Below are 18,502 nucleotides of genomic sequence, written 5' to 3'. Positions count from 1 at the left end.
GGAACCATGTGGTTGGGAAGCAAGCTTCTTACCACACAGCCACTCCTGTGCCTAAATTAATGTTCTTAGAAAAGAAATGAACACAGAACTTATTTTCTTACAATGCAGAAATGGAATGGTACTCACGCCTTTCAGGACATCTTCTTTGTTTTCTTTGTAGTCCATAAACAAACTGATCTTCCAGCATGTTGAGCAGTTTACAGAATTCACCTTCAATGACAAAACGAGGACAATCATTGACATTAGCATTTATAACAGGAAACTTTAACAGAACAGACTTTGGTATGTGTGATCTCATTAGTATAATGACTACAAATTTAAGTGGTTTAAGTTCTGAATTCAGTTAATAAGATCAAAAAGTATTCTATTGGCGTTAGGAAGGGCATCCTAGCATTAGGAAGAGCATCCTTGGTGTTAGGAAGGGCATCTTGGCGTTAGGAAGGGCATCTTGGCATTAGGAAGGGCATCTTGGCATTAGGAAGGGCAATCCTAGCATTAGGAAGGGCATCTTGGCATTAGGAAGGGCATCTTGGCGTTAGGAAGGGCATCCTAACATTAGGAAGGGCATCCAGCTGTAGAAACTCTGCCAAATCAAGATTAGAGCCTGGTGCAGCCATCTGGTTCGCCAGCCTTCAGTCAAAATTGTCCAACCCATGCTAGCATGGAAAGCGGATGTTGAACGATAATGATGATGATGATGTTATATCTTCTAACAACTTATTCTTGAATAGATATGTATTTTATATTTGATTGTTTATCTCAAATAACCCTTTCATAAATCTTATAGCTTTATTCAAATTATTAAACAGTTCTTCAAGTTATTAACTGTGATTTAGTATATTCTAATGTGGTAGTGGATGGTAGAATAGGTAGACTGGTGAACAAAATACCTTGGAGTATTTTGTTGCATTGTTCAAATCCTGCTAGGGGTAAATTACTTCTCAGCTTCCCAAGGTCAACTAGTAGAGAGCAAGTGAGTATGGCACTAGCCAGAGGGAGGCAGAGGGGGTGGTCTATCCTGGGTAGCACTTTTATAGGGATAGCACCACCTTTGGGTCTCCTGTAGGTAATATGTATTTTTTGTGGAGACCCAGAGGTGGCAAACTTAAAGGCCGCCCTGGGCAGCACACACTCTAACTACTCTAGTGGAGTAGGGCCAGTTGAATCCAGTCACCACAGAAAGATAAAGGTCATATTTGTATGATTGCGAAAGTCACTTCATAATCACATGGTTCCACTTTGTGATATCATGGGTATGTGTCATTACTGGGTTGCCCAGTACTATGTGAATGAATTTGGCATGAAAGCTAGTTGTGTGTGTGTGCACAGGCACATGCTTGTATGTTTGTGTGTGAGTGTATGTGTGTGAGCATATGTGTATCTTTTACCAATGTATGTTAGTGAAAAATATACATGCAACATGCACATATACACACATCCACACACATATATAAACTTTAGTTAGAAACCAGAAATATCAGTGACACTCCATTATCACTCTTGCCGTAAGAACTGCAGCAAACCTGTAACCAACAAAACTATTTTTCACAAATTGTGACCTATAATAAAAATAGGTCAAACCCACCCCTGTAAAGGAACACAATGTCCAGCATTCTACCAATTCTACTACCCGCCACATTTACACATCAAGCTAATGCTAATGATAGCAATGGTTAAGATGTTTATGATGGTAGCTATGATGATGATGATGATGACAGTGGTGGTGGTGAAGATGGTTGGTGGAGATGGTGATGGTGGTGCTAATTTGATAACTGCTTTCCTAAAATTATGGAGATTTACATTGATTTTTTGTTTTTTAGAATAAGTGACTCACAGAGGCAGACCTTTAATGTCAATCAATAATCATGTAAATTCATGAACCATCATCCTAATATTCTTCCCTCTTTATCTACCTCACTTCCGTAATGGCATCATTTCAGGAATCCTAGCCTTTTTTATCACTGTGCTCTTTTTTACAAATGACATTAGCAAAAGTATATTGTAGTTGTTGTTACTCTCTAGGCAAACCATGATTAAACAAACCTATTGTCAAAGGAGATTTGGCAAATTTTTCCAGCGAAGTAAGTAACTAAGAACAGGTTCTCTTATAAGCTCGTTATTATTATTATCGGCAAGCTGGCAGAATCATTAGTGTGCTAGACAAAATGCTTAGTGGAATTTCATCTGTCTTTTCATTCTGGGTTCAAATTCTGCTGAGGTCCACTTTGCCCTTCATCCTTTCAAGGTTGATAGAAGAAATACCTATTTCTTTACTACCCACAAGAGGCTAAACACAGAGGGGACAAACAAGGACAGACAAACAGATTAAGTCGATTACATCAACCCCAGTGCGTAACTGGTACTTAATTTATCAATCCCGAAAAGATGAAAGGCAAAGTCGACCTCGGTGGAATTTGAACTCAGAACGTAACGGCAGATGAAATATGGCTATGCATTTTGCCCGGCGTGCTAACGTTTCTGCCAGCTCGCTGCCTTTGGTAGAAGAAATACCAGTTGAGCACTAGGGTCATTGTAATCAACTAGTAGCCCCCTCCCACAAAATTTCAGGCCTTGTGCTTATAATAGAAAGGATTATTATTATTGGCTGCATAATACAAGCATCAATCTCAGCATTTCTCATTTCCAGCAGTGAAACTCCTGTTTACAAATGGTTACAAAAAGATAAAAAAGTATTTCCATTATTTTCTAGTAAATAATTTTACATGCATTGTGTGGAAGAACAGTAATGTCTCATGTTTGTTACCATATATTTCACAACCTCTGCTTCTACACTAAGCAAAATTATCTCCCCTTTCAAAATTATACCCAGAATAGGACAATCAAGCACTGAACTCTTCAGTTCACTTCAAAAACCTGTAGTAGTGATACCTTGAATAAAGTAGGGTGCCAAGAGCACCATCTGATCATGATTGTTGCCAGCGAGGCTAAGTGGCTTCCGTGCCGGTGGCACGTAAAAGGCATCATTCGTGCGTGATCGTTACCAGCATCGCCTTACTGGTGCCTGTGCCGGTGGCATGTGTAAAAAGATTTGAGCAGGGTCGTTGCCAGTACCGCCAGACTGGCCCCTGTGCTGGTGGCATGTAAAAATCACCCACTACACTCTCGGATTGGTTGGCATTAGGAAGGGCATCCAGTTGTAGAAACATTGCCAGATCAAGATTGGAGCCTGGTGCAGCCATCTGGTTCGCCAGCCCTCAGTCAAAATCTTCCAACCCATGCTAGCATGGAAAGCGGACTTTAAATGATGATGATGATGAGATACATATACCCTGGGTGAACTTATAGTGCAACTAAACCAAAAGGGTGCATCTAATGCCATATCTTAGGATATCTATGCAATATAAACACATGTCGGACAGAGATTTGAAGTAAATGTATTGTATATAATATGGTAATAAACAAGTCTTTGACAATATTTAATTCTCCATTCTTATTTTGAATGTCTTGTGCACACACACCTATATATACAGCATATTGCAATGACCTATAAGTGTTTCCACTGCAGCAACTGCTCACTGTTGCAGATGCAGCTTTGCAGTATTGTTGGTGCAGTTCCATCAGGGTCTGTCCATTTGGTCTTCTTGTAAGTGAACTGGTTGCAGTAAATTTTTGTTAGTTAGTGTTCTGTGGGAAGTAGGGGTGTTGTTATTTATAGGTATATGCTACCGTAAGGCAGCGAGCTGGTAGAAATGTTAGCACACCGGGCGAAATGCTTTGTGGTATTTTGTCCACCGCTACGTTCTGAGTTCAAATTCCGCCGAGGTCAACTTTGCCTTTGAACCTTTCGGGGTCGATTAAATAAGTACCAGTTACGCACTGGGGTCGATATAATTGACTTAATTTGTTTGTCCTCTCTGTGTTTAGCCCCTTGTGGGTACTAAAGAAATAGGTATTTCGTCTGCTGTTACATTGTGAGTTCAAATTCCGCCAAGGTCGACTTTGCCTTTGATCCTTTCAGGGTCGATAAATTAAGTACCAGTTACACACTGGGGATCTATATAATGAACTTAATCCGTTTGTCTGTCCTTGTTTGTCCTCTCTGTGTTTAGCCCCTTGTGGGTAGTAAAGAAATAGGTATGTGCTACTGACCTTGATTTCATCGCAGTTGACTGTGACCTATTTTAAGACCAAGCCTGAACTTCAGATGACAACTGGGGTGAAATCAAGGTTAGCAGGAGATACCTATAAATAACAACACCCCTACCTCCCACAGAACACTAACAAAAATTTACTGCAACCAGTTCACTTTGAGGATGACCAAATGGAAAGGCTCTGAGGAAGCTGCACCGACAATATCGCAAGGTTGCATCTGTAACAGTGAGTAGTGATTGCAATCGAAACAGGTGTAGGTCATTGTAATATGTTGTATATAACTATAAAATAAATTTTGTGGATGTACATGCCTCCATACTCTGTATTATTCTCTTACTCTTACTCTTTTACTCTTTTACTTGTTTCAGTCATTTTGACTGCGGCCATGCTGGAGCACCACCTTTAGTCAAGTAAATCGACCCCGGGACTTATTCTTTGTAAGCCCAGTACTTATTCTATTGGTCTCTTTTGCCGAACCGCTAAGTGACGGAGACGTAAACACACCAGCATCGGTTGTCAAGCAATGCTAGAGGGACAAACACAGACACACAAACATATACACACACACACATATATATATATATATATATACGTATATATGACAGGCTTCTTTCAGTTTCCGTCTACCAAATCCACTCACAAGGCTTTGGTCGGCCTGAGAATATAGCAGAAGACACTTGCCCAAGATGCCACGCAGTGGGACTGAACCCGGAACCATGTGGTTAGTTAGCAAGCTACTTACCACACAGCCACTCCTGCACCTATTATCATTAATATTAATATATATTCCAGGGAATCTTTACAGTTCAGCAGCATAGGACACGTGAAATTCCCCAACAGAAGAATTCATGGAGTGACTAACAACTAACAACACAGACATTGGATACTGACTGTTGGGGTTAGCTGGCATCTGGATGGAATCCAACTGAGAGCTAACATGGTATCCACCCAGATAATATATCCCTCCAAACTCACTTTTTTATATATATATATATATATATATATATATATATATATATATATATGTATAAGGGTGAAAAGGAACAAATGAGTTGATATATATGAAAAAACAAGTAAAGATAGAAAATGCTAAAATAATTTTATAAAGAACATTTCAGTACCGGTTTCGGTCATTTTGAGACCTTTAAAAAAACTTTTCTTTTAATTTTTCTAAATTTAATTATTTAATCGTTACAGTTGAAAAGGTCTCAAAATGACCGAAACCGGTACTGAAATGTTCTTTATAAAATTATTTTAGCATTTTCTATCTTTACTTGTTTTTTCATATATATATATATAAAATTAGAAAAAAGCCACCTTTTATCAATTCAAAATGAACAATTAAATTACACCATCTAGAAAATTACATATAATAGAAAAGTTAAAATTAAAATAATAAAATGTAAAGATTAAGTAAATTGCAAAAATAATAATAAAAACGTATATATTATTATTTTTGCAATTTACTTAATCTTACATTTTATTGTTATTTTAATTTTAACTTTTCTATTATATGTAATTTTCTAGATGGTGTAATTTAATTATTCATTTTGAATTGATAAAAGGTGGCTTTTTTCTAAATTTTTTATATATATTATATTGTGTAAAATTTCATTTAGTATTTCTAAATTGAATTTTTTTCCTTGTAAGTTTGGATTTTATTCCCTCAAATAATAATTATTATATACACACACACACACACACACACACACACAGAGTAATACCTCACTTTATGAAGACCCGCTTTATGAGATTCCAGGTTTATAAGCTTTATTTTATAATAATAATAAAAAGTTAAACAGCTAAGATCAGAGTTTTTAATGAAGTGCAAAAGTTTCTACTACCATAACAAATGCTTCTGTGTGTTACTGAGAGATTTATAGAGAGCAAGAAAATAAAACCTCTAAGCAAACAACTCTAGACTTGCTTTTTTAAAAAGAAATCTACAAGTCTGTTTAAGAGTGCTTATGAATTAGCAATTGCATCTACAAGTGATGGTGTGTCCGTCCAGTGTGAGTGAAAGTGATCTAGAAAATGATAATTTATTCTTTTATTAGAATCAAGGGCTTTCATAAAATAACATAAAAGGACATAACTGGACACTACAAAAGGGTTTTTAAATCCTGTAAACAGAAGAACAATGAAAATTAAATAATTAAAATTCCCAAAAAGGGTGGGGGGCAATTTAAAGGTTGCTCATGGAAAAAACCCACAAAACTACGGGTGATCTGACCAACAGGGCAAGAGCCCTCTCCGTTTTTTTCCTCTTTACAGGTGCATGCTCAAGATAGGTCCTTTCACACTAACCATTTTTCCAACATTCACTCATCTTTCAACAAACTTGCTAGAAGGTGCTTTTTACGTGCCAGGGGAGGCTGGCAACGGCCACGATCGGTTGGTGCCTTTTACATGCCACCGGCACGGAAGCCAGTCAAGGTGGTGCTGGCATCGGCCATGTTCGGATGGCGCTTTTTACATGCCACCGGCACAGGTATCACAACTACAGTTTCCATTTGAATTTTTGATGTTGATGTACTTGACTCAATAGGTCTGCTCAAGCACAGGGTCTCACTTTCCTTTTCAAGTGAAACTTGAAAAAGTTGATGAGGGCTTGTCCAAAGAGGAAAGTGTCTGTCTTCAGTCCTTTCAAGCATGTCCACCATACAACATCTTTCACTATAACCACCAGAGAAATGAAAACTGCCTGTCCCTCCCGGCCGAAGGAGGGCAGTGGGACAATCCTCACTATGGGTTCAGTTGATAGCCAGATCTGTCGTACACATGACAGCAGCTGTTCAACATAAACCCACAGGTCAGCAAAGCACGGTCACTGGAACAAGTGCATGCAGAATGGTTTTGTTGCTCTATGTGCACCTTACGCAGGCTCAGCTGACAGCAATCAGGAAATGATAATAATAATAATATTTTTTATTGTAAATGATCTCGACACTCTTTTAACTTTACATAAAATATTCTTTACATTCTACTGTTGATTTATTGCCATTTATTTACAAGTATTGTAAATTTTATAGGTAATGGTCTCCAGGAACAAATTAACTCTTATATCGAAGCATGACCGAGTATGAAGATTGAAGGCTTCGAATGATTTGTCTGTGTTCCGTGTTCGTCCCTTCCTGTATTTCACGTTCATTATATATAAAAACATTCATTCTTATATTATTGCGGCGTTACGTGCACCCCCCCCCCGTTTGTTTGTCCAATTTTAAACCCTGCACGACTTCTATACACACTGTCTTTTACTACCCGCCATTGCTTCTTCACCAAACTTTTTGGCGCCTCCGATTCTTCCCCTCTCTTCAACCATCCTCCAATTCTTTGCTTCTTCTCTTGGTCACTGATTCTGTCCCCTGCCTTCACCCTCTTTGATTCCCTCTCTCTCTGTCTCTCTTTCTCTTCTCCTGCGACCTGCTGCTTCTTCAACCATTCTGTTGGCCTTCGTATCTCGACCAACATGTGTCCCGCTACCGAAACGGTAATTATTTCACGCCAGCTGCTATGTTGTTGTTGTTTGTCTCATTTGGTCTAAAGTCGTATGACAACCACCGTTATATATATTGTTTTTTCATTACTGTTTTCAATTTCGTTTTCGTCTCTTGTATAACATCCGTCTTGTGTGTTCACATTCCTGTCTTCTACCAAGAAATCTAATGCTTACAGCTTAGTTTTTTTCTTGGGGCTGGCCGAGTTGGAGCAAATATCAGAATTGAACAGCGAAATTTGCTATGATGATCGGTGTCTGACTGAAGATTGAAGGCTTCGAATGATTTGTCTGTGTTCCGTGTTCGTCCCTTCCTGTATTTCACGTTCATTATATATAAAAACATTCATGTATATATATATATATATTAATATATATATATATATCATCATCATCATCATCATCATCGTTTAATGTCTGCTTTCCATGCTGGCATGGGTTGGATGGTTTCACTGAGAACTGGCAAGCCAGGAGGTCGTGCCAGGCTCCAGTCTGATCTGGCAAGGTTTCTACAGCTGGATGCCCTTCCTAATGCCAACCACTTCAAGAGTGTAGTGGGTGCTTTTTATGTGCTACTGGCATTGACCATGCTTGAATGGTGCTTTTTATGTGGCACGGGTGCCAGTCAGGCAGCACTAGCATTGACCATGCTTGAACTTTGCTTTTTACGTGCCATTAATATATATATATAGGTGTCTTTCACTATAGCCCCGAGCCGACCAGAGCTTTGTGATTGAATTCGGTAGGTGGAAGTTACTGCCGTGTGTGTATGTGTGCGTATAGCTGCTCAGTGCCTCTCCGAAAGAGAGAGAGGGATATATATATATATATATATATATATATATATATATATGGATGGATGGATGTAAGCATGGCTACATATGTGTTTCACAGTCATGAAGTCTCAGCTTTCTTCAATCTCACTGAGTGGCATTTTGGACAAGTGCCTGTTACATGAGCCATTTGAATGAAAATGGAGAGAATGGTAACTGGGTCAAAAGCTATCAGATGTACAATATTTGCAATTCAAATGGGCCACTTTCATTATACACTGTCAAACTTATCCTCCTGAGAATTCTATAAAGGATATACATATCTGAGGAATACTCAGCCATGTACAAGCTAATTTAATGAGAAGGCTGTTCTGTTGATTAAACAATTCATCTTGGTCTAGATGTGAGTGAATTTGGGAAATGGAAACTGTAAGGTAGAATGACTACTATTTCTTATTTCTTTATTGCCCACATGGGGCTAAACGTAGAGGAGACAAACAAGGACAGACAAAGGGATTAAGTCGATGACATTGACCCCAGTGCGAAACTGGTACTTAATTTATCGACCCCGAAAGGATGAAAGACAAAGTCGACCTCGGCGGAATTTGAACTCAGAACGTAACGACAGACGAAATACAGCTATGCATTTCGCCCAGTGTGCTAACGTTTCTTCCACTATTTCTAACAGGTCAGTGACCTTGTAAATACGCATTTATTGGCTCATTTTTATTATCGACTAGAAAATTAGATTTATCATTGAATAAGATAGATGCCAATTGATACAACTCAAATAATCTTTAAGAATTAAAGTGAGTCTTTATCAATTGGCATCTATCTTATTCAATGATAAATTTAATTTTCTAGTCGATAATAAAAATGAGCCAATAAATACGTATTTACAATCCACTGTTAGTGACAACCAAGTAAATTGAGACCTAGAGAATTAAGCAGCTTATTTAGAGATACCAGAAGCAGGTTTGAACATAAGACCAGTGAGTCAGGCTATTTCACTTAGACAATAATATTAGCTTTTTTTGATTTTTCATTTCTTACTTTCAGGAACAGGGAAATATTTTAAGATATCTCAAAATTCAAGAGCATTCAGAATATTATAAAATAATAAAAAAAAAGAGAATGGAAAAAATATCTGTCTTGTTATATAATGGAAGACAAACTAAAGGAATCTTTCTTTTAATATCTTCATTGAACTTCAAATAGATGCTTGATTTAGTTATTAATTTAAAGCATGATACTGTAATTAGTTGATAGGCTCAAAGAACCATCGTTTGCCTCAAATGACAGATCAAAATACAGAAATAAATTTCTTTGCAGACATGAAAGAGTAGGAAGACATACTTCCAAATCTTAGCACACAGTTTAGGACAGGAAAGGAAAAATCAATACTGCAGTAAAGAATTGGGGAAACATGCTGATTGCTGAACTTCGGTGACATTGTCAACGCTATCTTCACATCCCACTCTTCTTCATTATCATAACAAGTTACATCATTTCTACGTAAAACAGATGCATCATCATACACACATACACTTTTTCTTTCCCTTCTGCTATCACGGGTGAGATATATTTGGAATATTTAACAACAGATATATGCATGTGTGTGTATGTGTGTGCTTATGCATTTATGTATGAGTATTGTGTCTCTGTGCACATGTGTGTGTGTGTGCATGCATGGTTATTCTTTCAAATACAACTCAAATAATCTTTAAGAATTAAAATTTTAATTCATGGACCATAATCTCATTATATTCTACTGATAATCAATTCTAAATCAAAACTGGAAAAATACTATTAATAGAATAACAGGTTGGAGCCTGGTGCAGCCATCTGGCTCACCAGTCCTCAGTCAAACTGTCCAACCCATGCCAGCATGGAAAGCGGACATTAAATGATGATGATGATGAGTACTGTACTTAAGTACATAGCTGCAGAATTGAAATGACAAAACAAAAATAGAATAAAATAAAGAAATAAAAAAATCAAAAGTTCAGTATTCAATAGAATTATAAAGGAGGAAGCAACTATGAAAATAAAAAGAAGAAAAGAATGTTTTTGTTTAAATACTGTGTTCTCTGCTTGAAAGACAACATCACCAATTCTTTTAAGTTTCTCCTGTTTTGTATTTTCTCTACAACCCCAAAACATACAAAACTAGCAATATGGAGAATAACCAATATGATAGTATTTACAAAATGTCAATCGAGTCTCAACATGCTCTTAAGTCTGAAGTCAATATAGAATTTGGAAAGTGTATTAAAAGAAATATATGAGAGGAAAGAGTGTTCTGTCTTAAGAGTACATGACTCCATATAATGCTTGGTCAATATTTAATGACATGAAAACCATACAAGCAGAAGGAGGTCATAAAACATATGAGACTGTTTATGATTTTGGAAATACTTGCCTATTCAGTTCTTACAACTAAGAAAAATTAAGGCAGTGAAATGAATAGTGGAAAATTGCACCAAAAGCAATAAATATTTTAGTTTCAAATCCTTTTAATTCAAACTAAACTACTCTTCATCAGTGAGCACAAATTGCTCATTAATATTTTTTTTTAATGAGAACCACATATTAACCTTTTGCTGGACACTGAATAGAGATCATCTTGGAAAAGCTATAATGTTAATCACATCACAAGAGTCGAATTGCTCCACCCATATTGCTCTATGGAAATTCTTTTGGTCTTTAATGCTTTGAAAGTAAAAGTCGTTCGCTATGTTTGTTGTGTCGAAAATTCTACTTTAAAATTAATTTCAGAAAACTGTGAAGTTTATTTGTCCTGATGACCATAAAGAAATGTATATAAATATTTATATTTATCTGTGTGTGTGTGTGCATGTGTGTGTATCATCATCATTTAATGCCCATTTTCCATGCTGGCATGGGTTGGATGGTTTGACCAAAAACTGGTAAACTGGGAAGCTGCACAAGGTTCCGATCTGATTTGGTAAGATTTCTATGGGTGGATGCCTTTTCTAATGCCAACCATTCCAAGAGTGTAGTGGGTGTCTTTTATGTGCCACCAGCATGGTGCCATTGACCTGACACTGACATTGGCCATATATATATATATATATATATATATATTATATATATACATATACACCCACACACACACACACACATATATATATATATATATATATATATACGCGAGAAAGAAGCAACAAGAATGGATAGGTTTTAGTACAATCGTTTCATACAAGGACAGGCTTTATTAAATGTTGCAAAAATTACAGCATATAAACGTGTCCCGTACTCATCAGCTAAAATACATGTGAGTTCTCTAGACATCCTAGTGGTTGAGGCTATACTCATGAAGTAATGTAGATAATTAAGTAACATAAACAGATTTCCAAAGTTCATTAAAGTTCTTTAAAGATGATGTACAGTCTATCACAGAATTTTAAAAAGTTTTAATAGCATCACAGAGAAGGTGACCTAATCCATAGTGCACATATGAATTTCCAGAGATATGAGGAGGGATTACATACTCACAGACGACAAATTTATCCATTGTTAATCACAACGAGGTGGGTCTCAATTCCTGCTTATTAGCATTACAGAGAGGGTGAATTAATCCTTGTATAGATGCACAATTTCCAATGGTGTAGATGTAAATTTCCAGAGAAATGAAGAGGAATTTCATATTCACAGGCGATAAATTTATCAGTGGTTGAACACAATGAGGTAGGTATCAATTCTTGTTATATGATTAGGTATTTGCCACATTAATCACATTACTGCTATTTACAAGAGGCTGTAGCTATTTAACTTTTAAAGGCTGAAGGGCTTACTAGAGATGCAAAGAACAGAAAAGGGAAGGGATATATATATATATCGTCACAATGAGGATATTTAAACCTCTTTTAGGTATATTTTATTCAAGAAACACTGGTTTAATATATTATATTTTGAAGAGATATTTCTTCAATGAATATATTACATAAAATATTGTAAGATATCAGAGATTATTATTGAGTAAGAAAACAGAGAGATCTAATGGATACAAATTAATTTATTAATTACTTAACGTATTCACCTACAATTGTTTCATTTGAAGGTGAATATGTTAAGTAATTAATAAATTAATTTGTATCCATTAGGTCTCTCTGTTTTCCAACTCTCTCTCTTTCTATATATATATTATATATATATATATATATATATATATATATATATATATATATATATATATAATGTATATATATGTGAATGACTGCATGTGTATGTAATTGTGTATCAATGTAGCTGTATGACTTCACCATTCTTCTGCAACTTCACAATACCACTACCCTCTTCTCTCCTTCCCACAATCATCTAATCTGTTAATGTAACAATAAATCTACTTGGGGTTTTTGGATGCACTGCAGCACCTCCTTCACCTCTTATCCCCCACTTGCCTCTAATACTTCATCCTGGTCACATCAACCATTTCTCCTTCTCTGGTTGTTTGAAAGGATATCCTGTATCTACCTTCCTGTTCATCTTTGAATTTTCCTCTTTATCACCTCATCTCCTTGGCTTTTCACTGCAGTACGTTTCTTGTTTGGCAATCACTCTCTGTTTCTCTCCACTAAGTCAATCCTCAGACTTCAATTTTAAAAATAATTTCCTTACACTCAGACAAGGGGTCAAATAACAAAATTCTTAGCCAATCTTCCACATTATATATTAATTTTTCCTAACATAGACACCCACCAACTTCACTGGATTCTGGATTTTACTCTATTTTATATAGTATTACTGAAGAGATATTTCATTGCCAAATTCTGAACTTTTAGACAGATCCTGTGGTAAAAACTGTGACAGCTTAGTAATTAGTTAACATTTGGGTAGCAAAGTGAAGTGGTTGTTGAACTATTGACAGTTCATCATAGTTTATAGCTGATAAAATGAAAGTGTCATATATTAGGATTAACTTATATATTCATCATCTACAAAGTGTACCCTTTGACTAGTATGAAAACTCATTATTAAGTTTTAATGAAGGCAAAGTTTTAATGAATTTCAGTATTTTAGATATTATTAAATAATTTGACAACAGAAAAGTGAAACAAGTGGAACAGTTTGTTCTGAGGAAGAGAAAAATTTAAGCTATTCATCATCATCAATCATCATCATTTAACGTCTGTTTTCCATGCTAGCATGGGTTGGACAGTTCGACCGGGGTCTGGAAAGCCAGGAGGCTGCACCAGGCTCCAGTCTGATCTGGCAGTGTTTCTACAGCTGGATACCCTTCCTAACGCCAACCACTCCATGAGTGTAGTGGGTGCTTTTTATGTGCCACCAGCACAGGTGCCAGGGGAGGCTGACAATGGCCACAATCGGTTGGTGCTTTTTATGTGCCACCAGCACGGAAGCCAGTCAAGGCAGCACTGGTATCGGCCATGTTCGGATGGTGCTTTTTACGTGCCACTGCCATGGTTTATTATTACGATTATTAATCATTATTATTACCAAGTTTAAGGCAGTGAGCTGGTAGAATCATTAACACACCAGACAAAATGGTCAGCAACATATCTCCTAAAACATTTGTTTTGAGTTCAAAATCTGCCAAGGCTGACTTTGTCCTTCGTCCTTTCAAGTTCAATAAAATAAGTACCAGTTGAGTACTGTGGGTTGATGTAATTGACTACCCACTTCCCCTTAAATTTCAAGTCCTGCGCCTATAGTAGAAAGGATTATTACTAAGTTTACATGTAAGATGCATGTTATTTTCTATTCGTTTTCTTTTTCTTTTATTTTCTTTTACTTGTTTCAGGCATTTGACTGCAGCCATGCTGGAGCACCGCCTTTAGTCGAGCAAATCGACCCCGGGACATATTCTTTGTAAGCCCAGTACTTATTCTATCGGTCTCTTTTTGCCGAACCACTAAGTGACGGGGAAGTAAACACACCAGCATCGGTTGTCAAGCAATGCTAGGGGGACAAATACAGACACACAAACATACACACATACATATATATATATATGTACATATATACGACAGGCTTCTTTCAGTTTCTGTCTACCAAATCCACTCACAAGGCATTGGTCAGCCCGAGGCTATAGTAGAAGACACTTGCCCAAGATGCCACGCAGTGGGACTGAACCCGGAACCATGTGGTTGGTTAGCAAGCTACTTACCACACAGCCACTCCTGTGCCTCGTTGTTAAGAACTTTAAAATATTTCAGAATGGTCTAGAAATACAAAGTATTATATAGATTTTGTTGTATCTTGAGAGGGTCATTATACCAATAATAAACATATGCACTGGTTCTATTTCACATCTTTGCTTTTGGGTTAACCATTTAACTAACTGACTAATCGATAGTTAGATTAATAGTTTGCTTAATCACTCAACCAGATAGGTTTATTGAAGCCTTTTTGTCACCATTCGCAACCATATCAATTACATGACAGAGACAGATTTGAAGCACACCTGGGGTAGAGAGAGTATGTTATTGATCAGGTCACGAATGGTGAAATAAAGACTTTGATAAACCTAGTTAACGGATCGAATGACCAAACAACTAAATAAACAATTGATCATTTAATTGGTTAAATGGCAAAGCAAGTAATGAATAAAAGAAGTGAAATAGTACCAGTGCTTGTATTTATTATGATAATAACCCTCCCAAAGTACAACAAAATATGTTTCAACACATGAGTTTACATCAAAAGTCTTGCAAACCAAATACAAAAATGAAATATCGTATAGATGATTTTTAGAATTTAATGACAGATTTTGTTTTCCCTAAAGTTATGGTGGGGTGGGAAAAAAACCCAAACATCTTTGAAAACAATTAGTTTTTATAAAAATAAATCAAATGACAGGAGGAAGAAACAAGATGCTTCATATCAGCTAGCTACACAGATGGTCAAAGGAGAGTTAACTTCATGGTGTGTGTGTGTAGAGAGAGAGAAGGAGAGGGGGAGAGAGAGATTTATAAAAAACAGAAATATTAATAATTGAGATATGATTAAGTGTGTAAATCCTGTGGAAATTAGGAAAACTGGTTAACTAGAAACTTTAATGTAAACATGGCAAATTACCACTAATAACAAAGAATGCTCTTAATGAGATACCCATTAAATGATATTACTCTTCCAAAGAGATTTTATATATTTTCCCATAGTGAGAATATATAAAAAGAAATTAACACAGTTCCATTGTTTTAAGCACAGACCATTTATAGAGTATGGCACATGTCTAACACACACACACACACACAGTCTCTCTTCTCAAACAATCTCTTATAGTTTATAGTTACATAGTGTGTGGCATACTTTACAAGCCTCCTACTATGTAATTACAGTTACATGGTTTTATGACAGTGTTCTGACTGCTGGATCCAGTTTCAGTTAAAAAGATTAGTGGTCTAAAGAGTGAAAGACCTACCTCTCACTATTTCATGCTGAACCACATAAAGTAGATATAGAAACATTTGAAAGATTTATTATCCTCATCATCATCATCATCATCGTTTAACGTCCGCTTTCCATGCTAGCATGGGTTGGACGGTTCGACCAGGATCTATGAAGCCAGGAGGCTGCACCAGGCTCCAGTCTGATCTGGCAGTGTTTCTACAGCTGGATGCCCTTCCTAACGCCAACCACTCCATGAGTGTAGTGGGTGCTTTTTACATGCCGCCGACACAGGTGCCAGGGGAGGCTGACAATGGCCACAATCAGTTGGTGCTTTTTACGTGCCACCGGCACGGAAGCCAGTCAACGCGGCGCTGGCATTGGCCACATTCGGATGGTGCTTTTTACGTGCCTCCGGCACGGAAGCCAGACAACGCGGCACTGGCATCGGCCACGTTCGGATGGTGCTTTTTACGTATTATTATTATTATTATTATTATTATTATTTCAATTTCCATTTTATTATTATTATTATTATTATTTCAATTTCCATTTTATTATTATTATTATTATTATTATTTCAATTTCCATTTTATTATTATTATTATTATTATTATTATTATTTCAATTTCCATTTTATTATTATTATTATTATTATTATTACTATTTCAATAATTTTTTGTTTTATTATAATGAAGTTTTCACATCTGAACTTTCTAACAGCTATATTTATGCAATGTGAAATGAGGGAGAAAACAGTTTATCATAAATAGACCATTAAGTAAACCAGTAAAACTCAGTAGGGTGGGGAACATAGTCGTGAAGTTAAAATGTTTGCTTCCGATCCATGGGGTTCTGAGTCCGATCCCATTGCATGGCTCATTGGGTAGATGTTTTCTATTGTAGCCTTTAGCTGATTGGCCTTCAGAGGGGAATTTGGTCAACAGAAACTGCATAGAAGTCTAGAAACCCATGGTATACATATCTGTGTGTGTCTATGTATGTACATTTGTGACTACACACTCACAAACAAACAAATACATACATACATACATACATACATACATACATACATACATACACACACACACACACACACACACACCACACACATATGGTTATTCTTTCCTTGCAGTTTTAAGCTCAATTCATTCATATGAGAAGTGACGTCAACTAAAAACGACAACTTTGATAACCATGAAGGATCTGACAGCTGTGGATCAGCTCTATTCTTTTCAGTGAGAAAAAGATCTATTTCTCTTTGGAGCTTATGAAAATGAAACAGGACTTTACTGTAACTGAGCCATCTCACTTCTGTGTAGTAAGACAAGTCACAGAAATTAGAATCCATTTCTTCAAGGAAGGCCTGGAACTGTCGGTGATTAAGCCCATGATTCCGAATAAAGTTCATCACAGGTGTAACAAGAAATATCTTAGTGTTTTCCACAGTGCTTGCTGATGTATAATGCAGTGTATAAACAGAGCTTTTAGAAGTTGAAGCTCCTCCAACTTGGTCTGGATCCGCCCTACCAAACCCCTCCTTACTCCTGCCATGTTTTTTCCCCCATCGACTGTAACACACTGAAGCTGATTCCACTGAGGGTTATAGTTTTGCAAAGTTTTCTGCACCTCTATGAAAATACTTTCTCCAGTTGTTGTTCCATGTATACTGCATACGGATGCCATTTCTTCTATAATCTCAAAGTTACAATTAATACCTATTTCTTTACTACCCACAAGGAGCTAAACACAGAGAGGACAAACAAGGACAGACAAATGGATTAAGTCGATTATATGGACCCCAGTGCATAACTGGTACTTATTTAATCGACCCCGAAAGGATGAAAGGCAAAGTCGACCTCGGCGGAATTTGAACTCAGAACGTAGCAGCAGACGAAATACCACAAAGCATTTTGCCCGGCATGCTAACGTTTCTGCTAGCTCGCCGCCTTCTTTTGCAATTAATACCATGAATGAACACAAGACATTGTGACATACTAGAGAGATCAGTAGACTCATCCATTGCAAGAGAATACCACAAAAATTTCTTAGCTTTCTCATGTGTCTGTAACTGTATATTCTCTCCAAGTTCTATTCTCTGCATGACTGAACTTGCTAAAAGGCTGATACAGCCAAACATGTTAGCTTTTTCAGGACACAAGTCATTTGCTGCTTCCATCATCAAGCACTCTTTAATAAAGTTTCCGTCAGTAAATGGTTTTCCTCGCTTTGCAAACTTATTCACTATTTTACAACTTACATGAGTGATAGATTCATTTTCAACAAATATTTTCGTAAAGAAATTTCTTTGAGATTCCAAACTATATTTCATAGATTCAAATTTCTCGGACTGCAATTTTCCAGAATATTTAGAATGTGTTGAGGGATGTTTTGCTTTGTAGTGACAACGAATATTGTACTCATTCATAACAGCAACACTTTCATTGCATATCAGGCAACTAGCTTTCTGGTCGTTTGTTTCCCCAAAGAGGTACTTTTCTCCCCCTTCTTTATTGAAAATGTGACATTCATCATCAACCTTTCTCTTTTTAGTAGCCATAACAATGGGTGAAGAAAAAAACAAAACCAGTCTTAGGTCTCGGCATCAGATATTCTCATTTTAATTGTAATCACTAATAACTGAATAGTCCAAGGCACACATGATGTACTTTAGTAATTATTATGGCGCATGAAATACATTGCACATGACGTGACCGCATCAGTATACATACGACATGCGTAA

The 18,502-nt window shown here is 36.7% G+C and overlaps 1 protein-coding gene across 12 annotated transcripts in view; it reads right to left on the bottom strand.

Moving 5' to 3' along the window:
* LOC115222534 (inositol 1,4,5-trisphosphate receptor type 1) overlaps positions 1-18,502 on the bottom strand; it is a 324,840-nt gene that overhangs the window by 167,239 nt on the left and 139,099 nt on the right. For all 12 annotated transcript variants that reach the window (XM_036500553.1, XM_036500548.1, XM_036500552.1 and 9 more), the window contains exon 7: positions 127-210. In XM_036500553.1, the coding sequence (XP_036356446.1) occupies positions 127-210 (84 nt within the window). The remainder of the gene's footprint in view (positions 1-126; positions 211-18,502) is intronic.

This window comes from Octopus sinensis, linkage group LG2 (assembly GCF_006345805.1).
Source record: "Octopus sinensis linkage group LG2, ASM634580v1, whole genome shotgun sequence".
NCBI classification, from domain to species: domain Eukaryota; kingdom Metazoa; phylum Mollusca; class Cephalopoda; order Octopoda; family Octopodidae; genus Octopus; species Octopus sinensis.
The sequence above is the reverse complement of the archived record's forward strand: the minus strand, read 5'-3'. Positions and strand labels throughout refer to the sequence as shown.